Source organism: Sceloporus occidentalis, unplaced genomic scaffold (genome assembly GCF_023333645.1).
Source record: "Sceloporus occidentalis isolate IW3139 unplaced genomic scaffold, rSceOcc1.0.p SCAF_3, whole genome shotgun sequence".
Lineage (NCBI taxonomy): Eukaryota > Metazoa > Chordata > Lepidosauria > Squamata > Phrynosomatidae > Sceloporus > Sceloporus occidentalis.
The window spans coordinates 66777762-66804418 of record NW_028316983.1 but is presented as its reverse complement, the minus strand read 5'-3'; the positions used below and the strand labels follow the sequence as shown (position 1 = coordinate 66804418).

The 26657-nt window shown below is 42.7% G+C and overlaps 1 protein-coding gene across 4 annotated transcripts in view; it reads right to left on the bottom strand.

Moving 5' to 3' along the window:
* Nucleotides 1-16520, bottom strand: part of KIF21B (kinesin family member 21B) — a 90530-nt gene extending 74010 nt beyond the window's left edge. For 3 of the 4 annotated variants that reach the window (XM_089514829.1, XM_089514830.1, XM_089514828.1), the window contains exon 1: nt 16300-16416. In XM_089514829.1, the coding sequence (XP_089370955.1) occupies nt 16300-16343 (44 nt within the window). In that variant the 5' untranslated portion in view covers nt 16344-16416. Of the gene's footprint in view, nt 1-16299 lie in introns of all 4 variants that reach the window. The other variant, XM_089514832.1, reaches the window with a different exon arrangement.
* Nucleotides 16521-26657: the final 10137 nt, after the last annotated feature.

Genomic DNA, 26657 nt, shown 5'->3' with positions numbered 1-26657 from the left:
ACAAATGTAGGGCAAAATTTTCAAATGTAGGACACATTTTTTTAAAAATGGAGGACACGCAAAAAATTGGAGGTTTTTAAAATGTTAATATAAATGCATGTTTTTTAGGCATGATCAAAATGGAGGACATTTGGGCATTATTCCTAGACAGATGGCAGAAATGTACTTGCCCTCGGGTTCAACTGTACTTCTCAGAAGTGTGTACTTGGGCAAGGGACTGTGGTTTTTCTTCACTGCGCATGAGTTTGTAAAAATCACAGCAAGTTACATTGGCCGTGCCTCAGAGGCTTGTTGATATCAATATCACCATCATCATCATCATCACTATAATTGTCCAAGAAAGGCAGACTTGTTAGCATTCAAAGCGCCATAAATACACAGAAAATGCACTTGCATATATTTAATAATAAAAAATAATGGGAAAAAATAAAAAACAAGGCAGGGGTGTATATATTTAATAATACAAATTAATGTAATAAAATAAAAAACAAGCAATAATAAAAATAAATGAAATAAAATAAAAACAAGCAATAATAAAAATATATGAAATAAAATAAAAAAGCAATAAAATAAATGAAATAAAATAAAAAGCAATAATAAAAAATAATGAAATAAAAAATCAAAAATTAAGTATTTTATATTTTTAAAAATGAATTTTAAAAAAACCCCAAGGCAGACCTGAAATGGCCACTGACTCACCTTTCCACCTCCTCCTCCTCTTCATCCTCCTCCTCCTCCTCCCTCCCCTCCTCCTCAGCGCAAGGGCTCCTTGGGAAGCCCCGCACGAGAGTGCGCAAGTGGGGGATGTGCGCGCGCTGCCGCTGGCCCATGCTGCGGCCGAGGCGGCATGCACAAGGGAAGAGGAGCCTGTCCCCTTTGGCCAGCTGGCCAATGGCCGGCTGGCCCAAGGGGACGAGCTCCTTCGTCGTCATAGCCCCACGCGCGGGCGGGAAAGCCCCACCGCGGGTGGTACGGCAGCGCTGGTGAGGAGGAGGAAGGCGGCGCTGCCCAGGAGCAGGAGGGCGGCGTTGCCCAAGAAGAGGAGGAGGAGGTGGTGGGTTGGCGGCCAGCCGCATTAGCGGCCATGGCAATTGCCGCATGAGCGGGGCCGGCCCGGAGGCGGGACAAAGGCCGGGGTTGGGGGGGGAACTGGACCGGGGCAGGCAGGGGGCCCCCAAAAGTGGAATTGTCCCGGGGGCGCCGGGATATGGCATCCATATATATATATCTTCAAGCCATGGATGGTTGAATCTGTGCATGCATAATAGATACTGAAGGACAACTGTATAGCAAAAATGGCTTGCATTTTGTTTCTCTAAGATGCCTTACTCAGAGCATTATTCCAAGGTACTGTACTTAGTGTATGGGAAAATGGCAGGTGTTAAACAAAATATGTGGCCAACTGTGGGTGGATATGTCATTATTTTACTACATGTTCTGGAACAAATGTAATTTCTTGATATCAATACTGTACTTTAGACTCCATTGTAAAATATGGGCAAGAACACAAGTTGAAATACAACTGAACACCAAGACAAGTATTAGTCCAGCAAGTAAGTGCAAATTATTTATTTCATTTCATTTCTAGGCTGCCTTTCTCCCAGAAAGGGACCTAAAGCAGCTCACAGATAAATTGTTTAAAAGATTTTACAATTTTTTTTAAAAAAATAATAAAATCAGCTAGTAAAAAACAGTTTAAAATGACACAAAAACCTACAAAAGTTAAAAAACAAATCTAAAGGACACACCTTATATAAGACCCTCCCTGACACAACTATATATTAAAGGCCTGCTTTAATAAAAATGTCTTTGTCTGCTGGCAAAAGAAAGCAGGGAGAGAATCAGCCTAGCCTCCCAAAACTGAATGCATATTTATGCATTGTGTATTTTATTTATATCTCACCATTAGATTGGTTCACTTAAAATAAAGAACAATTGAATTTCTCTCCAATTCTATCAGTGGAAGTACTTTCCACTGAAATCAGTAATGCTTTCTAAATTAGCTGGTGAGTAGTTTGGGCATGCGTTTTCTCCATTTGAGGAAAAGAGGGTGTGTGAAGCCCCTGTAATTGTAACCAAATCCCTGTCATATATACTCTCTCCCTCTGTTATGATCTTTCTCTCAGTGGCAACCCAAATGCCAACACAATTCAGTTTGGGTTAGAAAGATATAACTGTATGAAAAATATGAAAGTCCTAGAGCAGAGCACATAAGCAGGCTGTCTTTTTTGCTAGCTCCTACTGTACCTTCCTTTCACTGACAGATTCAGTGTTGTCAGATGAGATCTTATTGACTTGACATCAGACCTTTCAAGAACCTAGCAAGAAAGGCCCCATTTGTGCCAATCATCAGCCAATAGTAGCATTTATATTTTTTCCTGAGGGATGTTTTAGATACTAGGATCTCACTGGCAGTGCGTTATTGTAATTTGGAGCTTGCTGTCTACAACTTTACAGCCAAGGGAATGAATAAGCCCTACAAGGGAGAGAAAGAATAGCTCATCCCAGAAAAAGATCACAGCACAACAGTCATCCACTGAGGAATACCATCCTTTGCAGATTTGGCACACACACAAGTCCATATTTATAAGTATTTTCATATTGTCGAGACACATTAAATAAGCAACATGAGAGAATTTTAGCAGCAAAACCATTTTTAAAAAAATCTAAAAATTGTGGGGAATGTTACCCATGCTGCTCCATATATATTTTGGTATAAATGATAACCCTTAATGACCCCTAGATGAACTCTAATAGCCTGTCCACCATTGCCAGCAAGGCATGAGGACAGGTACATACACCCCTGAGGGGCACCCACATCATCATATCTAGAGAGTCGCATAAGAGGATTATCATATGACCAGGAAGAGCAAATGTTTGCCTTGCCTGAGGCTCTTACCCCCTCCCCAGGGTCTGTTGTCCGAGCAGCTTAAGACCACTAAGACAATCAGACAGGGACATCCAGGTGAAAAGCAAGTAATTCAACACCTTTGTTCTCACCATCAAGCACCTTTGCCAGAAGCAAGATTTTGCCTATAAATACTCCCAGATTTGCTTGTTCACTGGGCCAGTCTGGATTTCAGGGGGAAGCTCTGTCCCCTTGAACCCTGACCTGGCTCCTGACTCCTGGCCAGTCATTCCATGGCTGAGCCTCATGCCATCCTCATCATATTCCATTTGGATTCCTGGAGGGAGTCTACATTCTGGTACGTATCACCCCAGTGATGCCTAAAATCCTATTCCATGCTAACCTATGCTTTTCCTGAGCCTTGTATGTGTGTGTGTATGCTAGTGAATTGCATGTGTTTTTCCCCTTATAAATAAATTGGTTATTAATTCTAGAAATCTGTCTCAGCTTCAGTTATTGGGAGGCCCTGGTCTACTCCGTATACATATCGGGAGACGATTCTGCAAGGGCCGTCGTAGCAGGCCCTCCTCTTGCAATATTTGAGCTAATAACAATAATAATAAAATTCCCCTAAACAGACCGTTGGCTACAGGGAACATTGGGGACATGCAGGAAAAGTGCTTGGAAGATACACGTAGCCTGAAGGCTACATTTTGTCCATACTTGTATGCATGCATGGGGAATTTGCATGGGTCCTTCCCAAGTAGTCATAGCTTCTGAATCAAATATGTCATGAAACATACCTGCATGTCTGGGTCTGTTTATGGGATTCCAGCTTTTTAAATTCTGCAGCTGCCTCATGAGAGAATGCCATGGAAAAAAGCAGCTCTCACACCATTGCTTAATGAGTAAATGGGTGCTTTCATTTCTCATGTCTTCTTCAGAGCGCTACACTGCAGTAGTGATGCAATGATGCTGTAGTACCACAGTGGTAGCTCTGACAATACAGAAGCTCAGTCTCATATCACACTGATATACATACAGAATCCTTATTCATACTGTGCAAATGTACTGGCAGAGTCCATCTATTACTTGAGGACATCATGTTCGGAGCCATAGCTGTTAACTCCTTTACAACATATTTGACTCCATTGTGGCCCCAGGCCCCAAAATGACTTTTAGCAGGTGTGTGTGGGGGGAGGGGCATTTTCACCAAGTTGGGATGCTCTCCTGAAGTCATCAGGACTCAAAACGAATTTTTGAGGGGGGGAAACCCTCAAAATCTTTTTTTTTTTTTTGGCCTCAAATGACCCAGAATGCATTCTGAGGCTTCATATGCCTCAAAACATGGTAGGAATGACTCCATGACCCCTGGAGGACATTTAGAGGTGGATTATTTTTATAGGAGGGGTACTCTGAGTGGTGCTGACCTCCAAATTCTCCTAGTCATCCACAGTTGCCCACCCCTACTTTGATATAATTTTTATTCTAAAGAAATTTAGGGCCCAAACAGACAGGCCAAAATAAAGCTGCTTCAGGTCACTTTGGAGGTATGCTGTTTAAATGACACACACATCTTAAGAGTCCAGAAGCTGCGCTCCAGTCCTTAAGACTGGAACATGACTTTGGCACAGCTTCCAGCCTCTTAGGACACATGCATCATTTAAATAGCATACCTCCAAAGTGACCTGAAGCAGCTTTATTTTGGCCTGTCTGTTCAGGCCCTTAGTTTCCATGCAAGCAAGGTTTGAAGGCATGTTTGAGCCTCTTGTGCAGTATAGAATACAGAGTGTGTTTGTGTGTGTTGTGTGCCTTCAAGCCATTTCTGACTTATGACGACCCTAAGACAAACCTATCATGGTGTTTTCTTGGCAAGATTTGTTCAGAGGAGGTTTGGCATTACCATTGTGAGGCTGAGAGCATGTGACTTGCCCAAGACCATAAAAAAGTAATTAATGTACACTATAAAAGCTGCATAGAGTACAGTTTAAGATGCCATTTTAAACAGGGGTGGCTGAAGCTTCACATGTGGAACGTGCCAAGCACTTCCTGCTTTCTGATCCACCTTTTACGTTCCAAGTTTCAAACAATTCCATATACAATATCCTAGACAGCAGCAGCTCCTCTCACAACACCCTGTGCAACCCCCCAGCCCCCCCCCCCCCAAACCCTATTACATAGAGGATACTGGTACTTAGAAATCAGCATTTTTAACTTCCTTCTCCCCCTCCAAGTATACCCGCCAATTATATCCCGCACAATCTTCCTTCTGCTTAGATGGCGTCAGAGTAAATACTGAGAGCAAGAGGGCAGGGAGCAATGGGGCAGGGAGATATTCTTGTTCATTTATATGCATCATAACCCATCAAGCAATCAACCTAGCGCTAGAAAGTTACAATTGGCAGGTCAAAACGTAAGACCCATTCCTCTGGAATAAACATGCTTTTGTCAAAAGTTTCAAGTGCTGAAACAAGATGCCATTCCATCCTCACAAAGCGGGAATGGCACTTGGCATATGCCAGAGCATGAGAGGGGGATTAACAGCAACAGAACCCCCACTCCCATCTCTTTGAGAGATCAAGAGCATGGCATGTTGCAACAAGAATGTTTATAAGACTGGCTGAGGTCTGGAGGTTGCAAGGGTTTAAATAAACTTGAAATCTACTTCCTTTCCCGGTTTCACAAGCTCCATTTCCTGACCCTTCTCAGCTCTGACAAGAGCTCACAGACACTACAGGAAACTCTCAGTGGAAGCTAATTTAAGCTTAAAATTTCCCCAAACACTCCTCTGGTTCTTTGTTGTAAGATCCCACTTAACTTTCTTTCCAATTACTATTTCCATTTGGCAGTTCTAAACTAGACCTATCCATAAGGCTCCTTTTTCAAACAAATGCAAAACCAAGTGCCTGCAAAGCAATCCTAGCATCACTTCATTTTCTTTTATTGATTGACTTGATTGACTGTTATCATAGGCTTGCATTCTCTGTGTCCCTGCAGATGCAACATATCATGGGTGTCTAGACTCGAGCATGAGCTTCCATACTTGTGGTTTGTATATGAAACACTTGGAGTTAAAACCTTGGTAGAACTAGCACGCAAGCACATGAACACACTGAAGGGGTGTGGATCATCTCTGAAGCAAGGCGGGGAAGAGTGCTAGATCATAGCACAAGCAGGCAGGAAACCCACAAAGTACTACAGTATAATCTGTTTATCTGCTACAAAACCACCGACAGCAGCCTGAGTTCTTCTACTGAGAAATTATTTCCACCTTCAGAACTAGAGTGAGTTAACTCTATGCCAGACTCAAAACAGGCTTCATTAATTTGGATTCTAAATGAGATCCAGACATCTACAAATTTCACTGTAGTGAATCAGGAGTGACTTGGAGTGCCCATTAGGCCTTCTTCAAACTGAATGAAGTATATATGTAAACGAATTTAAGCTAATCAGCTTTCAAGACAACCAAAAGACTAAATAAGTATCATTTCTGAGTCTGGATATTGAAGGTCTTGTGATCCTTCCTCCTCCTCCAGACTTTTAGTGTAAATGTCAGTGGGGAAATTTAATCAAGCGAACAGTTAACACAGGCAGCCTTACTAACAAGTGTACCCTAGGGCTACTTTGCACATGTCTACAAAACAGGCACATATGGCATCAGATGTTAAAAAACGCATTTTGGGAGAAATGAGCTTTTCTTTCCTATTTAAAATGCATACAGTACAAGTGGGGGAGGGGATCCTTGGCCAAGCACTGACTGCAAGTGTTTAAAAAGAAAGAAAGACATCATATATGTATTCCTCACAATTATTTGTGTGTTTTATACATTGTGAGAAAAGCTGCCCTTAAGATGTTGAACTAAATTTCTTTATCAAAATTCTAGTGCCTGGTCTACATGACAATTTGGATGATCGGAGCAATCTGCTTAGCAACTGATGCTGCTATACAGTCAGATGTCAGTATCCATGGGTTCTTTCTCAATGGATTTGATTATCCACGGCTTTAAAATGTTTTAAAAATATATAAATTCCAAAAAGCAAAACCTGATTTTGCCATTTTATATAAGGCACACCTTTCTATTATGCTATTCTCTATAATGGGACTTGAGCCTCCACAGATTCTGGTATCCATGAGGGAACCCCAGTGGATACCGAGTGCCAACTATACATGCATGATAGCTTTTCAAGGATAACTGAAGGAATCGGCAGTTGTCAAGGGAGGTCCAAACATATGGTCTGCCACCCCCGTGCCCAGTCTTGTGTGTGACTTGACTGAAGTTTAAAAGACAAGAACAAAACATACTACACACTCCCCATCCACTGTCAATATGTCCTTTGTATTCTCCCCTGCTCAACTCCAAATTGTACTTTTCCCTCCCACTAATTTCAGTCACATACTCTTTGCTTCCAGCTCTTCTAAGCATTTTATGACTAAGGCACCAGTTCTTATCTGATCTTGGAAGCTAAGCAGGGTCAGCTCAAATTAGTAATTGGATGGGAGACTGCCCATGAATACCAGGTGCTGTAGGCTATACTGCAGTTCAGAGGAAGGAACTGGCACATCCATCTCTGAGTGTTCCTTGACTAAGAATACCCTATGAAATGAATGGGGTCACCATATATTGACAGGCAACTTGAAGGCACAAACACACAGAAGTTTATCGCACAGGCCCTGAAACGGGCCTGTTGTGTTGCAAAACAGGGGCGTGCACGGAACGGGATGGGGCTAGGAACGCATCTTACTGCACAAGTGAACACCGCTGCTGCCGCTGGGCATTCCAATCGCGTCCTACATCCGTTCCAGAGGGCGTGATTTCTGAGAACTGTTCCAAAGTGTTCTCAGAAATTGCGCCCTCTGGAACAGATGTAGGATGCGACTGGAACGCCCGAGGGCAGCAGTGGCGTTCCCTTGTGCAGTAAGATGCATTCCTAGCCCCATCCTGTTCCGTGCATGCCTGTGCGCACCCCCGTTTTGGAACGCAACGGGCCCGTTTCAGGCCCCGTGCAATAAACTTCAAACACACACATATACCCATATACCCAGAGCTCAAAAACAGTTAGTTCGAAAAATTAATTTGTTATTCCTAATTTTTTTAAAAAAAAAGATTAACTACATTTTGAAAACTTGCATGATGCATTTCCTGCATTTTGGTTGGCCAATAAAGGTATTGCAGTGGGGTCCCACAGGGCTCTGTCCTGGGCCCAGTGCTATTCAACATCTTTATCAATGACCTGGATGACAGAATTGGGAGCATACTTATCAAATTTGCAGATGACACCAAATTAGGGGGAATAGCTAATACCCCAGAGGACAGGATCAAGATTCAAAATGACCTGAATAGACTAGAAAGCTGGGCCAAAGCTAACAAAATGAAATTCAACACAGAGAAATGTAAGGTATTGCACTTAGGGCGGAAAAATAAAATGCACAGATATAGGATGGGTGACCTGGCTCAATGAAACTACGTGTGAAAGGGATCTAGGAGTCCAAGTTGTTCAACCACAAGTTGAACATGAGTGAACAGTGTGATGCGGCAGCTAAAAAGGCTAAAAAGGAGCTGGGGATGTTTAGCCTGGAGAAAAGAAGGTTAAGAGGTGATATGATAGCCCTGTTTAAATATTTGAAAGGATGTCATATTGAGGAGGGAGCAAGCTTGTTTTCTGCTGCTCCATAGAACAGGACCCGGAACAATGGATGCAAGCTACAGGAAAAGAGATTCCACCTGAACATTAGGAGGAACTTCCTGACAGTAAGGGCTGTTCGACAGTGGAATGCACTTCCTCGGAGGGTGATAGAGTCTCCTTCCTTGGAGGTCTTTAAACAGAGGCTGGATGGCCATCTGTCAGGGATGCTTTGATTTGGATTTCCTGCATGGCAGGGGGTTGGACTGGATGGCCCTAGTGGTCTCTTCCAACTCTACGATTCTATGATTCTATGCTCTTTTTGTGGAATGTGGATTTTGCTGTGTTTTGCTGCATGGCCAACACCGCTATCACTGAATGTATTTTTGAGGTGTGTTATATTAGATATTAAGTACCAATAATGTTATTGTTTTTGTAATGATTAACATTTCTTGTTAATGATAATTCATGATAATTTTTGATAATTTCTGATAATTTTCTATTATTTTAAAGTAGGTGCTTTAACCAATTAAACAATCTTTATCTTCATTTTAACATAAATAAATTAGCTTTTCTTTAAGGAGAAATGTTAATTGCTACTCAAAAATAATACAGTGGACCCTTGTTATATGCTAGGGTTTGGTTCCAAGATCCCCCGTGTATAACAAAATCCATGTATGCTCAAGTCCCATTAAATATAATGACACAGCAAAATGGTGTCCCTTATAAAACATGAGAAATCAGATATTTGAAATTTATACTTTTTTTTCAATATTTTCAAACCGCGGATGCTTGAATCCGTGCATAAAAAATCCGTGTCTAAGAAGGGCCAACTGTATTGTAGATACCCACTATTTCTAAACTAGAAAGGCCCTCAAGTGTAAAGTCCTATCATTAAATACCAAAATCAGAATCATCTCGGTCAGTGGTCCCCCAAATCTCTTTAAGAGCTTTTGGACTTCAGCTCCTAGAATCCCAGACTATTGGCCAACAATAGTTGGTTTTACTTATGGTACTTTTTTTAAAAAAAGAAAATAAAACAGCTGAATGTTACAAGCCACTGGTCTGTGGTGAGAAACACATTCTCCATCTTTGTGTTGCAACACTAACAATAATATATGAAACAACATGTGATATTCCTCCTCAATCTTTTAGTGAGGTACAGTTCTGCTTTTCATTCTAAGTTATAAATAGACATATGGAAGGGTGGTTTGGGGGATAGTTTGTGATAGAACAGGAGAATGAGTCCAAAGGAATACTTTTTGGGTATTTCCTACCTACCTCTGCTTTGCACCCACAATATTAATAATGTTCAGGTGCCTCAGTTTCCCATGCAGGCATACAGGCTGCTGAGAACTTAAATGATTTCTTTGCTTTTGATTATACCTTGCCTCTGTCCCTACTGGGTACTAGCCACTGCTATACCCTATTGCACTGAACTCTATTCAAAGGAGGAAATCATCACCTCCCACTACAAAGATTAAAAAAATGAAAGAAAGAAAAAGTAGAATGATACTAAAGCCACCCTCAAAAATTATTTTATTAATTAACGAAGAAACAAAAACACATAAAAGTCCTACTTTACTCTACTTTTAAAGTATCTCTCAGCCTTCTGCCCAGATCTCTCTGGGTGTCTAAAAGGGCAGCATTATAGACTCAAATCAAGTTTGGCTTTTAAAAAATATCATGTGAAAAGGATTAAAGTTAAAGAGACATCTGGATAAACAGATCAGCTGGTAGGGCCAGCATTTCTGTTTCAATGCAGGCTGGCAGAGAAAGAACGCTGACCACACATTTTTTTAAACAAGAAAAATGCAGCTTAAACACACCTGCATAGAGATACTGTGGTTTCACCAACTATTTGTTTTAACAGCCTTGAGTTTTGCATCCATAACACATTCTGTTTATAGTAAGCATAAATTCAGTGACAGATAAAGGGAGCATAAGGATAATTACTGAAGTGGGAAAAGAATACACGAGATACAAGGCAGTAAGGATTCGTGAAAGGTAAACTGTGCCAGATGATGATGGTGCAGCATCCCCTTTCCAAGCTACAAGAGAGAGGGTATTAATCAATCACATGGCATGTCACAACAAATGAATGGAGTGATGCCTTGAGCTCAAAGAAGCATGTGTGCAAGTTGTGCAGGCCTACGCCAGACTAATCTGATATCCCTTTAAGGAAGATAATTGGTTTTCTGGACAAGGGAAATACAGTAATGCATTCAATGCAGTATGGTATAGGCAATTATTAATGAAACTGGGGGAGATAAACATACAGATGAAAAAAGAGCAGGCTAGCTACAAGGAAAGTGAGAAAGGGATTTGGTAAAAAGCAATTCTTCAGACTGAAGAAAACTAATGGGTGGGAAATCCTTGGGGATCAATCAAGAGGCTTGTTTTTATCCAATATTTTCCTTAGTGACCTTAAGATAAGAAGTAGAAATATGTTGATGACAAGTTAGACAATAATGCCAACACAGTGGAGAATGAACATAAAGTAGGATGCCCTTTTGACCAGGGTTAGACCAACAACGTGGGAGCCTGTTAGGCAACAACTAACTGCACAACCTGGAGTCATATAGCTGGAGCTACCTACATGATGGCAGTCCTTTAAATGTTAAGGCAGCACTGTTTGGTCCCTAACTGGCCCCTTCCCCTTTCCATTTTAAATCCCAAATCTTATAGTCAACACCACTAATTACAGCAAAAGCTTCCCCTTTGCTGTAATTAGTGAATTTTACCACCGTTATGTAGCTAGTGGTAAAATTCACTAATTACAGCCTAAGAGCAGATTAAAATAACCATGAGAAAGCAAGTAAAAATGATGTGCCTGTGCAGTATGCTGGGTACTGCAAAAATAACATCTATCTATATGATCACACAGAATATTAATAGAAGCACCTGAAAGTGGTGAGGAAGCTCTTCATTTGATGAGCTATTCCAGGCATAACATCACCAAATTAACCCTGGGAAGGTAGCTTTCAAAAGCCTATGTATCAGACTTTCCTCTACATGTTGAGCCCTGTTTAATGTGCTGCGATCCTTGGGAGGCAAAGCACAACTCCCTTCTTTCTGTTCCACAATGAAGGGGCTGAGCCTCATTATCAGGACAGTCAAACCTGATTGACTGATACTGATAGAATGGAGAGGACAGGCAACTAACCATCCCAGGCAACATGACCATTTAGATAACCATCTTCTCTTTCTCATCTCCCACTTATCACTGGTGTTCAGCACCCAGTTCAAATGATTGTGTCTTCTGATTAGCAAGAGTTCCAGTGAAATTAGCTCATCACTCACTCAGAGATGTGCAACCTTGTGGTTGCCCTATAACAATATTTTTGCTCTCTGGACATGTCTCTCCAAACAAAGCAGCATAGATTCAGTCCAGGATACTACTGAAATGTTTGAATACTGTCATACATTAAATTAAAAATCTATCCATCCATATACACTGTTAGAAGACTGAGAATCTTAGACATTCCTGTGATGAATTTCAATGGGAGAAAAGGAGGGGGAGAAAGAGGTAGAAATGGCTACGTTTTCTCTGCTGTTTTAGGAAGATGCAGGCCTGGATCACAGTCTTCTGTTGCCCTTAAAATTAACCCCTTCCCCTTCCTCTGCCCTTCCCTTTAGCTTCAAACATGGAAAGCAGTGAAAAAGGAAAAGCAGGTTCCATTGATTGATAGCATGTTAGACTACTATCATGACAGAGAAATGCTTATAAATAGTGAAGGCACACAACAACAACAACAACAACAACAACATATAAGGAGAGAAAGGTGGGGTGTCAGTTAAAGAGACAGGTACAAATCTTTTTCAATGCTTTTTGTTGGCAGGTTAAATCTCTTCTCTTTAATTAGCCAGCTCACCTTACTACAGTCCCTCTCTTTGTTGCAGTTTGCATAAAGCTTTTTAATGAACTTTTAGCACCCTTCTCCACCCAAGTAGCATCCACAGCCAGTTCTAAGTACATGATGAATGAAATAACACACATTTTCTTCTCCTCCTTATTCTTTCTCTTGTCTCCCCTATGACAAATTATATACTGTGTCAAATTTCAGCCTAAATTATGAATATCAAAGCAGGCTTGCATACATTTGCTTAATTGATTGTACTTTGGGAAAAATTACAACCTATGCAGAGCCTGAAACTCGGGGAATACTACTCTGTCCCACTTGACCAGATAATACCCTATATGAAGACTTTTAAAGAGGTTTTTTTTTCTGAACCAAAACACCTTTCTACTCCCAACAATTAAAAGTTGAGTTTCTTAGGAAGTGAATTATTTGCACTAAAAATCAGATCCTGTGCTTGTGTGATGCAAATATAGACAGCACAAACAGGTACAGTCTGTTCTCCAAAGAAGAGTACTTATCTAAAGCAATAACTCCAGGATCAAATCCAAGTCCATTCTCTAGCAGCTCTTCACCTATGGTAGGGTGGGAAATCCTTTGGTTTGATTTCAAAAGCCCTCTACAAGCAAACAGGCCTCTCTCAAGGGTGAGGGGATAAGAGAGAGTAAAAGAGTGAAAACGGGTGGTCCACCTAAGGTTGGCTGTAGCTCCACCAACCTTCTCTTTTGACCCAATAGATTTCCCCTGAAGGAATGCAGCCCTTGAATAGAAAAATAGATTTCCTAGCCCCTAAATGTGGCTGAGAATTATTTCTGGGAGTACAATTCCCAAATACCCCAAACATCATGGCAGAGTCTGAGAATGCTGGGAGCTATAGTCCAATAACCTTTGTGAGCTCTACCTATGCTTGCCCTACAGTGTGCGAAGGAAAAGGAAGGATCCCATTTCACCACTGGGACTAGTGGATTAGAAGTACGTTCAGTTTTTCCACACATATCCAGATGCTTATCTGGTCAGCTATAGAACAGTCTCCTGTATTCCTCACTAGCATGCAATCTATTACAAAACACTACACACTAAGAATAAAGTGGGTTGCTCTGTAAACCAGCATTGTCTCCTCTTGTCTTCCCTTTTCCCTTTAACTTCTGTCTTTTGGGGTCTTTCAGCTGTACAACACAAAATGGTCTAAAGATGGAGAGCACACAAGCCAGGAAAGTGAGGCAGGAAAACCACCTTTTTCTCAAAGCTTCTCAAACCAACTGATTAATTCATTTTGGTCAAGCCAGGCTAGGTGGGAAGCACTGGTGATGAACAAAGGTTTAGCCTTGCAAGAAAGCTTTTGTATGACTATAGCACCCTGCCACATGATGGGCAAGCAATACAAAGATGCATGTCTCAGCTGAAAGGGGGGGGGACAACCTCCCTTCCACCATACTGGGCACAAAATGATCAGTGACAGAAAGAAAGTCATATGATGTTCAACTGTGGATTTAGCTGTGGAAGGCACTGCCCTCACCTGGCCTCAGCATGTCCACTTTTGTTCAACGTTTTGTACAGCGAATACCTCCCAGCCTTGCAAAAGCATTGAAACCTCGCCAAAATGGCAGCCCCTTCTGTGCTCAGTATACACCAGTCTAACATTTGAGGGACAAAGCCTCCCCACCTCCTCCCTCCTCAGCTCCAATTCAACAAAGACCTACTTGACCTCATAAGATGACAGGACATATCGACATTTCTGACTAATATCTGAGGAAGGCAAGGTTAAACCTCTTTGATGAAAAAACACAGTCGTAGCTCATGGCTACTACTAGATGTGGTCTCCAGATTCTTATTAAAGATCATTAAAACATACAGACATACAACAGGACCTGCATCCTTGGTGGCTAGAGTCAATGCAAAAGAAAGCAGCCTTGGATAGTGTCATCAATGCATGAGCATCATCCTTCCTTTCTACAAGGGTGAAAACAATTGCCTGGTTTCAGGTGAACAGAGAAAGGCAGGCTGTACCTGCAACACATTTACACCTTGGCATTTCTTGCACACAGAAAATGGTTGGAGAGCTGCAGCATTTGGCAAAGGAAAAAGAGAAATGGGTGTGAAGCAGGCACCGCATTAGGCAGATTTGCCCCTAAACCCCACCCAAAATGAAGGGAGGATGTTCAAAGGAGGATGCCATGCACCTGCGTATGACAGATTATAGCACAAACACAGTTATGAGGAAAATTTAAGTACCAGCCAAAGAAAACAGATTTTCTGTTGGAGAGAGATATGAGGCTAACAAGGGGAAGGAACCGGCTAGCCCCTACGGAAACCTGACAGCAACGGATTTATCAGAAATATCAATAATGGAGAGAAAGGCAGCTCCCATCCATGCAGTCACACAGCCCAGACAGAGAAGAGAGGCAGCAAAACACAGGGCATATGTGTGAAATACAGGATTTCCTTGTTTCTCTGGCTTCTGCTGGCTGGGCTGAAAAAGAGAAGGAGGGGCAGCCCTGGGTTTTTTCTTCCAAAGACTGAACAACCCCATCCCCCTTTCTGGGTAGCTATGGCAGTGGCAGAAAATTGGCTTTTATGGGAAAGGGTTTTTCAAAAAGGTCTCCTAAGAAGAAATTGGCTTTTTTTTAATCACAGAGGGATAGCTTATGAAGGAGTGGGGGAAGAAGGGAAGGGAGAGAGAAAGGCACTAGTGTGGCCAGTGATGTCCAAAATATTGATGCGGCTAATCACATGCATGCAAAGAGAGAGACAGAGAGAGAAAGAAAGAAAGGAGACAGGGTCCAGCCATTGGACTCCCGTTGTGTGGACCTCTGCAGAGGAAACAAAGAGGTGTGCGACTGCTGGCAGTGTGCCTGTGTGTGTGTGTGGGTTTGCGTGCGCATAGACACAGCCACAGAGAGGTCTGGATCTAATTACCCCCCCCCAGCCAGGAAGGCTTCCACACCACACACCCCAGGCCTGTGCCCCCCAAAAAGCCACAGGTGCCTCTTTCCCTGGACACCCAATCCTTTGTTCTTGTTGTTGTTCTTGTGTGCCTTCAAGTCCTTTCCGACTTATGGCCACCCCATCATGGGGGCTTCTTGCAAGGTTTCTTCGGGGGGGGGGGTTGCCCTTGCCTTCCCCTGAGGCTGAGAGAGTGTGACTCAGCCAAGGTCACCCAATGAATTGAACCCTGGTCATAGTCCAGCACTCAAACATCGACACCACGTTGGCTCTTCTACCTGATCCTATCCCCCTGCATAAAACCCAAATGTGGCTTTTGGGGAGTTTAAAAAGGACCCCCAATTTATAAGAGCTGGAGGCATCCGGTTCCAAAAAGACTCCCCCCCCCCAAAATGCCTGAGCCACCCATTGAGCTGAGGCTACAGCAAAACCACCCAACATCCAGTCACCACAGACCCCAATGGATGGAAGGGCTGGTGGGGTGTGTGTGTGTGAGAGAGAGAGAGAGAGAGAGCGCTTAGGAGCCTATGGCAGACCCTTTGTCTCTGCTCAGGGTAACCAGGCACGTCCTCCTTTCCCAGGACACGTCCTCCATTCTCTCCTTCTGTCCAGGAGGCATTCCAAAATGTCCCCCCATTTGGAGCAAGGCTAAGAAGCATGCATTGACACGGACTGCTTTCTTTTTTAAAGCCTTTCTTGGGTCATGCCCTCTATTTTCCCTCGAAGTTCTTACCCTTTGCAATGAACTGTCCTCCTTTGTGGTGAGGAGGACATCTGGCCCCCCTGACCGGGAGGAGGGCAAGAGGGTGGACACAGAGGGACCAGGCAGCCCCCTTCCCCAGGACACCGCCTCCATTCCCACCTTCAGTTCAAGAGGAATGCCACCAAGGTCCTCCATTGGGAGCAGGCTGAGAAGCATGGCTTTTACACTGCTATGCAGGGGGTCCCGAAGGGATTGCTAGACAGCTCCTCCATTTGAGGAGCCGGGGGGGGGGGGTCCTCGCTTTGCCTTCCTGACCCTGCTCACCTCACGGCCACCTTGACGCTGCAGCTGTCCCCCTGGGCAGCCATGCCCTCCTCCTCCTCCTCCTCCTCTCCTTCTCCTTCTTCTCCTTCTCCTCCCTCTCTTCCTCCTCCTTCCTCCCCGCGAAGCCTCCTCCGCCTCAACCACCATGGAGCCCGGGGGGCCAAGGCCAGGCTAGCAAGAGCCCCAGGCTGGGAGCCCGCCCGAGGCAGAGGCAGAGGAGGAGGAGGAGGAGGAGGGCATGGCGGGCGGGCGTCCTTCCTTCTGTTCCTCCTCCGCAGCAGCAGCAGCAGCACTCAGCCAGAGCCAGGGCTCCCCTCCTGCCTCCCCGGCAGCGCCACCGGGACTGGCGGCCAGGAGCCCTGGCTGCGCAAGGCAGCCTCTGGAGGAGGAGCACCAGGCAGCCAGCCCAGCCCCCAGCCAGCCTTGGGCAGGTCACACTCTCTCAGCCTCACAGCATGGCCAGGGCACCAACCTCCTCTGGGGACACTTGCCCCCCCCCCAAAAAAACCCAACAACCCTGTGATAAAACTCAAAGGTATCAACCCCTGTGATAAGGTTCAAAGATGTAGCCAAGTTAGCCTCTGTGTCTACACTGCAGAAGGAGAAGGTCACATTCTCTCAGCCTCAGAGGATGGCCATGCTACAAACCTCCTCCGAAGAAACTTGGCACAAAAAAAGAACCTTGTGATAAAATTCAACGATGTAGCCGAGTTAGCCCCTGGCTCCACACTGCAGAGGACTCCCCTCCTTGGGCAGGTCACACTCTCTCAGCCTCAAAGGATGGCCATGACATAAACCTCCTCTGAAGAAACTTGCCACAAGAAAAACCTGTGATAAAATTCAAAGATATAGCCATGCTAGATCCAAAATACACTGCAGGAATAATCCAGTTTGAGACCGCTTTAACTGCCCTGGCTCAGTGCTAGGGAATCCTGGGGATTATAGTTCATTGTGGCTCCAGAGCTCTCTGACAGAGAAGGCTAAATGTCTCACAAAACTACAGTTGCCAGAATAGCACTGAGACAGGACACTTAAAGCGGTCTCAGACTGAATTATTTCTGCAGTGTGTTTTGGACCTTAAAATCAGCAGGTAGAGAGATCTTGCAGCACCTTTGAGACTAACTGATGAAAGGAAGAAGTTGGTTCCTCAGATGCTGTCAATTTCTTTCTTTCAGTTAGGTCCAAAACACACTGCAGAAATAATCCAGTTTGAGACCACGCTAACTGCCCTGGTTCAATATTAGGGAATTCTGGGAACTGTAGTTTTATGAGACATTTAGCCTTTTCTATCAGAGAGCTCTGGTGCCACAATAAACTACAATTCCCAGGATTCCCTAGCATTGAGTCAAGACAGTTAAAGTGACCTCAAACAGGATTATTTCTGCAGTGTGTTTTGGAAACTGAACTGCTTTCTGTTGTTCAGCCATGAAACCATGAAACAGTAATAAAGAAAACAGTTTGCCTAAGCATGTGCAGAGTGCCTCTCAGCTGGTTGAAATAACTCACCATTCATCTTGAATAAAAGACCAGGAAGAGGGTAAGGTCAGGAAGTGCCACAAATGGTATATGTGTGCAAAAGGGATCTTGTAGCAGCTTTGAGAACTGAAAGAAAGAAGTTGGTAGCATGAGCGACTTGAGCCTAATTCCTCAGATGCACTTGGCCTGTGCAGAAATGCCCTCCGAATCTGCTTTCTATTGTTCAACCCTACACCATGTGACGTTAATAAAGAAAACAGCTTGCCCAAGCATGTGCAGAGTGCATGTCACTGTTTGCAATCAGTCACCATGCAGCTATGCCTTTGAGGAAGTAGGCACAAGTCTACAAAAGCTCATGCTACTAACTTCTTTCTTTCAGTTAGTCTCAAAGGCGCTAAGTTCCCTTTGCATACTGATTTTCCAGACTAACACAGCTACATCTTTAAATTGTATGTGTGGGAACATTAGGTGTCGTACCTCCCACACAAATGAGATATATGAGCAGGATGTGGTGAGGAGTGCAAGTAGGCTGCAAGCAATACTGGATTTGGGGGCCCTTTTTTTGTTTGCAATGTACAATGATAATGGTGATTCTTAAACACTATTATCCTTAAGCTTTAAGCTAAGGCTGCAGTCCTACATAAACCTTATCTGGGGAATGAGCAGTGACTCACTACCATTTTCTTTTTCAGAGTCCATGTAGAACCACAGAATCATAGAGTTTGTAGAGACCACAAGGGCCTTCCAGTCCAACCCTCTGCCATGCAGGAACTCACAGTCAAATCACAATCCTAGGTATAAAATGGCACAATTAAAAATACACAAGGAGCCCCCCTCTCTCACTGACTGGCCAGAACTATTACATTTTAGTAACTAAATAGCAGTTGAGACCTAGTAGTGATTTGAGTGTTGGACGAAGACACTGAGAGATCCAGATTTCAAATGCCTGCTCAAACATGGAAACCCACTGGGTGACCTTGGGCAAATCATACTCTCTCAGCCTCAGAGGAAAGGGCAAACCCTCTCTGAACAAATTCTGCCAATCAAACCCTGTGATAGGTTTGCCCTAGGGTTGCCATAAGTCCAGGGTGACTAAATGTCCTAACCGCATAGGATAACAAGGCACCGCAAAGTGTAGGACATTCAAGAAAAATGTAAGACATGACCAAATAAAAGCTGAAAAAAACCCTAATATAAATATTAAATTCATGCTTCTTAGTCATGCTCAAAATGGAGATAATTTTGGAATTTCTCCTGGACAGAAGGATGAAATGTAGGACATGTCCTGGAAAAGGAGGACCTCTGGTCACCCTGGGTAAGTCAGAAATGACTTGAAGGCATACATCAAAGAGAAGTGAGTTAACTAGAGATAAATTCCCTTGTGCCCCCTACTGGACATATAGGGTTCATTTTAGGAGTGTTGTATTCAAAGCTAGGCCTAAATACCCAAAAGGCATCAGATCCCCCAGAGCTAAACAGATCAGCCCTGCTTAGTATTTGGATGGGAGGCCACCAACAAATACTAGGTGCTGTAGACTGTATTTGACTGGCAAAACTACCTCTGCATATTCTAGGAAAACTCTGTGAAATTCATGGGTCACCATAAGTTGACAGGCAACTTGAAGACACAAACACACATGTGCCTTCAAAGTCAGCTGTCAATTTATGGCAACCTCATGGATTTCATAGGGTTTTCATAGGCAAGGAATAGTCAGGGGTAGCATTGCCAGTTCCTTCTCCTGAAATATAGCCTACTGCACCTAGTATTTGTTGTTGGTTTGCCAGCTAAGTATTAAACAGGATTGATCTCGCTTAGCTTTCAAGACCATACAGGATCTTGTGCCTTGGTCAAATAAACCATAAAAAAAACTAAAAGAGATCCTACACAGAGATTTTTAATGACGGGGACAGCCTTTTATGAGAACATGTATCTGAGGATAGCACGGGGAGGTGTTTCCATCAATGCATTTAGAATCACCATACAGCAATGATACATAGCGGCAAAAATTGTTAAGCTTTGGGGTAAGTAGTAACAGGATGACACAAGAGTAACAGGTACTCTGATGCTTACGGACATTTCAGGAGCTATGTCTGCTTATGTGGAGAATCTGTTTCCATTTCTGTGACCATTGGACAGATGCTTGCCTCCTTGTGGAAATGGGAGACATGCACAGCAGCAAATTATTTGCCTACTGTCCTCCTTCAAAGAGAATGACCTGCCCATTCAGACATTTCATCCAATTTGTTGCATCAAATTATGGTTCCTCACAGACCACAACTGAGTGTTAAGTGCTCCAAGGTAACATGAGAATTACCTTGGAGTTCCAGAGTGTACCCTAGTCTGCTTAATGTGCAAGATGTATTTTGGTTAAAATAACAATGTAAAATATACATAAATTGAATTAGGAAAACATTTTGATTGTTTTCTTTTAATCTAACACAAGTAACATCTTAAATACCAAGTAAAAAATTAACATACTGAAACTCTGTGATAATAACAACTAGTAGGCTGGAAGTACTCTGAATTCTGAACTTGTATTTTGAAGCCGAGGCAGACAATCACTGCCTCTGGGTGCTTGTTGGTATATCAGAAATTTTCTGTCTCCACACTTTTCTACATATATTCACAAACTAAAGCTAATCCCACTGCCTCTTCTCTTCCATTGCTCATGTGTTTCCAAGGCCAGTTGTTTAAGGATTAGGGTCAGTCCAAGATATTTTGCCACCGGAAGGAGAGCATTAAAAGACATCCAAGCATTAAGACATCCAACCAATTTAGGGTGCATAGTACTCCCAGTCAGGCAGATTATTTTGATGTATAACATAGAAAACCACACAAACACCCCTCTTTCCCTTCATCCAGTAAAAAGTCACCAATAGCAAATTATATAACTTTAATTTTCCTGCCTTTTCATACACCCTCCAACTTTGTATAGATGAAAACCAGGACACACATAGCTGGGCAACATCAGGGTGAATCCAAAAGCAATTCCCAGCAGTTCTAGCCAACACAGAGCCTGGTAAACAATTTTGGGAGTTGTAGTTCAATAACTTCTGGAGAGCCACACAATTCCCACCCCAGACTTAATAGTAGAGCCAGCTCTGCATTTGCTTGCATCAAGGGATGAGATAGCTATGGCATCGTCCTGCCCATTCTTTCCTGTCATCACCCTCCCACACTTAGCTACAGAACGTGGGAGGAGTAGGCAGACAACAGGAATAGGAAGCAATCCAGGAGAGAAGAGAAGACTGCTACATATCTGCTACCTCAGAGAACAGAGGTGTATGTTCTCTGGCTGAGCCCTGGCAAATCTGTTATACTATATATGTCATATATCTTCTTCATTACACTAATGAAAGAATATGATTGAAGAGTCAGATGATTAAAAGTTAAGGGTTCTCTAGGTGGAATACTTCTGTGTATGCTGTTATAAATAATTTGTTTCACAAAGCTGTACTGGCTAACATTATCTTATGGTCTTATAAGCAAGTGTTGTGCTAGGTTTGGAAATCCCAGTTTATGATGCCATTAGCCAGCTGGCCAAACTGGCAATGTTCTTTCCTGAAATGAATTATGGGTTTCCTTTCAAATTTAAATATTGAGGTTTTGTGCCAGCAAAAAGCCCTACTGAGTTGTATTAATGAGGGCCAGTGTCCTTGGGGAGTTGTGTTAATCAGGGCCAGCATCCACATTTGGGCCTACTACTGATGCTCACTCTGGGCAGCCTGTTTTGCATATGGGTGAGTAATTTCTAGTTACAATGTTGTGAGATTGTAATTTTCATTATCACTCTCCATTTGCTGACTAGCGCTTATGAGAACCACAGTGTCATGATAGCCTTCTAGGAGCTGCTCCAGAAGGCTACAGGCTTCACAAGCACGCTGTAGTCCGTAACACAGAATGCAGATTCTCCACCCTTCCCCACCTGGTCAGCCCATCAAAAGACCAATTGCTAAGGCTTCTCAAAGCTGGAATAGAAACTGATAAGAGCCTAGCCTCCTTTAAAAATGGAAAGGAAGTATGTCATCCTTCAAGTCATCTCTGATTTATGGTGACCCTAAGAGGAACCTATCACAGGGTTTTCTTGGAAAAATTCTTCAGAAGGATTTTTGCCATTGCCATCCTCTGAGACTGAAAGACTGTGACATTGCTAAGGGCACCCAGTAGGCTTCTATGGCTGAACTGGAAGTCAAACCCTGGTCTCCAGAGTCCTAGTCCAATGCTCAAACCACTACACCACATTAGTTCTCTAGAAAGGAGGACCACACTTATTTTAACGGATCAGTAAATATTGCTAAATGTTTACTTTGGCGGGTTACAGACTGCCCATTTGGGGCGGGCTGTACCCGCCCCTTTCCCCGGTGTATCAGGGCCTCAGTGACCAGAATGGCAGCTGCTGAGGCCCCAATCCGCCGCTTTTCAGGCTGCGGGGAAGCAGCAAAACGCCGCTTCCCCACAGCCTGAAAAGGGGTGTCCCTGGGGCTTCAAGCCCCAAGGACACCCCGCGGCGGCGGGGAGGAGGAGAAAGGGGCCGCTTGGCCCCTTTTTCCTTTGGTCTGCTGGGCGCAGCCGTGTGAAGGCTGCGCCCAGCGGCCCAAACCAGGAAGGAGCTCCGAAACAGAGCTCCTTCCTGCTCCGCGCTAAGGGCGCACCATGCGCCCTGGCGCGGAGTGAGGACATCACGTCCGCGCTGCCCCGTATAGAGGCAGCGCGGCCGTGACGTCCTCATGGCAGCGGCCGTGTGGAACGACCGCCGCCATTTTGTGTGACAGAGCACGCACTTGGGTTAGGGGGGTGCGGAAGCACCACCCCTTTCTAACCCTAGTACGCGCTCTGTGCGTACTAAAGTGCCCGTATGTAACGGGCCTTTGTTTCTTTAGCTAAACATTTTTACTTTTCTTCCTCCAGTTGTGGTGGAAATTCCTTGTTGAAATAAAAAGCCATAGAAACATGGAGTCGCTAAAGAAAAATAGGTTTTTTAAAATAGAGGCTTGGAGTTTAGGAAAAAAACATAGAGCAAAGGAGTAAAAAGAGCATCATGACCCGTAAGAAGCTGGCACCAACAGAATTAGACATAATATACACAATTTAAGATAAGGATACACTGTTGATGTTCAGAAGCAAGGTTAGAAGGAAAGCTACTAAATTCCTAAAGGAGAGGGTAAGGAGTGATGATGCAGTTTTAATGTATGCATGTATTTCTGTTCTGATTGTAGGAATTCTGTATGTTTAAATTGTAATTAGCCAATCAGGTGTATTGAAGAAGCTTCTTTGTCTTCAATAATATAAAAAGAGCCATTTTGTCTTGTTCGGGATCTCAGCTTTTTGGAACTTGAATTCCACTCAGTTCAATGTTTTCCTTTGTCGACAATTGGAAATAAACTTATGGATTTTAAATTTACTAGGTCCTCTTGTCAATCATTGCTATGCCAGGCCTAGATCTTTAAGTTTCCTGAAATTTCTGTTACACAGTAAATAAGCTAAAGCATAATGATTCTGTCCTTCAGTTGTTACATCCTCTGATTAGTCCAGAACAAGAGTGAGGAGCATATATAACCCTTCAAATGTTGGACTGCAACTTCCATCATCCTGCAACAGAATTAAAGTGAGAGATAGTGTAGATTACAGTACAGCAACAACCATGAAACACATATTCCCCATTCCTGATCTTGATCCCTATCCCTATCTTATTCTCCCTCAGTTGTCACTCAATGGCAATCATTCCACCAGGCTAGCTTAACTGTTTCCACCTCAGTAAGTTGTTATATGAAGTAACTTTAAGAACTGGTGCCAGAGCTTGCTTTCACTTTCTTCCTTTCTCTCTATTCATTATGGGAATACTTTTTGCACTTTTTTCCATTCATTATGGGAATGCCTTTTCCAGTTTCTTCCCCTCTCCCTATTCATTATGGGAACACCTTTTCAATTGTAAGCCTGAAGGCAGGGACTTTCTTACTGCTGATATTCTTCCATATAGGAGCAGCTCACGGAGCCCGTTAAGAGTGTGAGAAAAATGCTTTCACCACCGAGACAGCTTGGAAGTAACTCGTTACAATTTAAAAATTACTCGTATCTAATGGCATTCTTCAAATAATGTAAGTATAGCTATATTAGATTTTGATTTGTAATTTAATGAAGGATAATTTTACACCTTTGGTGGTGTTAATTATAACTTTTGAATTACTTTTGTAGTTATGACAGTGTGGCCTCAATGACAGAGAAGGACTATCACATGGTTTAAGTGCTGGCTAATGGTGTATCTCAAGCTGCTTTTTCAACTATATGGACGGTACTATGTCTGTAATGAATTATTTTATAAAAGTAACATTCCAATCCTTAAAATACAGAAAGAAATGTGTTTCCAGGGTAAAAATAATAAGGGAAAAGATTTATGGCCTTCTAGTCAAGGAACAAATGAGATGCAGGTTTGTCTGAGCAGGTGCATTGCCCTAGTTCTGTCTTTCATGATGAGTACTGGTAGCATAGGTAAATGGGGCGAGGAGTAACTCAGCCTCCACTCCCCAATTTCTGATCTAATGTGTATAGTAATCTTTCACTTCAGGATCTGATTCTGAGCACTTTTCAGATCAAATTGTGTCACAGGCAGGCCTAATGGCATCTGTTGTTGGTTGGACTGTTGGTGTAACCAGGCTTTCTCACAGTCAATCCAGGGACATCAGACTGGCTGCAAATAGGCAAACAAATCTCTTGTTACACCATTGCCATCTATTCCTAGCAGTGCCTGTCTGATGCTCTGCATATACAGTCCAACCTTGTTTAAAAATGAGTTTATAATGGGTATTCAAATATGTATCACTTAGTCCTATCTGCTCTTAGCTATAGTGGCTACAATTATTAGACATCTTTTCCCTGGTTTTCAAAATCTCACTGTGGCACTGATTGTAATGCTGCAAGTCATTTAAGTTGTGCCCTTGAGATGAGATTCCAGTCTGATAGAGACATAAAATAAGGCTTAATGCAAAGAAGATTTGCATAAATGTCAGGTTAATTGGCCTTAGCTGGTCATACTATTCTGCTCATAGAACAATCAAGAAATGATAGCAGAGGTACTTTGCCTAGGAATTTAACTCTTAATTACAGATTCAGTGCTTCAGGATTATTAACCTTAGTCAACATCCATCATAAACATTTTATTATTATAGCACATTATATGATGAGTGAATCAGTTCTTTGTGAATTACAAACTGTGTGATGGATGGTATCTGATAGATCCATCATATTTATTGCAGAGGATGAGTGTAATCTCTTTTTGGTTGTTGAACAGTGCTTTTTCTTGGGATGCTGGATTTTGAATGCTAAATAACAGCAGGCAAAAAATGTTAAAAGATGGCACAGTGAATCATTTTCATTTCTCTGGATAGTAATTTGTTGTCAACATGCATCTTCTCATCAAGGACTCTAAGTGGACTGTGTATTGGCTTGCCTTTCAGTTTCTGTCATAATGTTGGCTCTACACAGCTACATGTGAAGTCTGCTTTCTAAAGTGCTTGACCTTAAGAATCAGTTGAGAGGAAAACAACTTGGCAGCCTTTGGGGAAAGAATGACTTTGACAAGCGATAAGAGGAAATCTGATCATCATTTGCCCTGCCATAAAAAGCATGATGAATTGATTAATCAATGGACTCACTGACAGGTCAATTTTCAACCTTACCTTTACCCTCCAAATGTTAACATATATTTATTTTATAATAGTTCTTGAAAGCTTTCTTGTGCAAATGATTGGTGCATTGATTCTTATGTCTTATTTAATATCTACCTCAACTGTATAAGTTTTTGTAGCTGCCTTTCCCTATATAACCAAAGCAGCTCCACCCATTTTGAAACGGGAGAATCAGAACCCTTGGGAGATTGCCTAAGGGAGCATCTACACTGTAGAAATAATGGAGTTTGACACCACTTTAACTGCCATGGTTCTGTTTTACAGAATGTGGGGATTTGAGGTTTTGTGAAATTATAAAACTACAAATCCCAGGATTCCATAGGATGGAGCCACACCATTTAAAATGGTGTCAAACTCCATTATTTCTACAGTATAAATGAACCCTAGGTTTTTAGAAGTGCAAAAACTCTAAGCAGAACAACCAGAATTGAGCAAGCTCAATGAGGATGGCTTGCAGACTGAAGGGAATGGAAAACTGGGCAGGAAGAAAGGAAGGGAATGCAGTGGCTAGAATCCTGCACAGTAGTACTCCAACATTTTGTTGCATGTTTCACTTATAATGTTAAACCTGTACAGGATGATTCAGTGCAAAGAAAGGAACACTTTTATGTATGGGGAAGATGTACAATTTAAGGCAATTTAAGCAGATTTAAGGAGTAGTGATGATGCTGAGCAGTAAGATTTTGAATAGTACTGGTCTGTCAGAAAATGTGAATGAGATGCATTGCTTCGCTGTTTGCAAATGGATTATTTTCATATGAAGTCGAACACGGCCAGCATCCATAGTTTTTTGTGGATTTTTCGGGCTATGAGGCCGTGTTGTAGAAGATTGTTTTTACATTGTTCCAATATTTTCTCAAGACTTGAAATTATTCTGATTGCTTCATTATCAGGATCCTTATCAGTCTGGATTTACATCTGGTTTGGAGACAGCTTTCATTGCCTCTATAGATTATATCAGGTGCCAAACAGAAGCAATCAGAATAATTTCAAGACTTTGGTATCCATGGGGGGGGGGGGGTGGTTTCCTGGAAACAAACCCCAGTGGATACCAAGGACCCACTTTAAGGCACATAGAGACACTGTGTTGTAGTGGTTCTAGTCTTGTTTGGCTCAGCATTCCCAGAAAATGTTATAGAAGGATGGCCCCTTTGTTAATTGTCAAAAGGCTTCCTTCAAACTCTATCCTCCCCTAATTT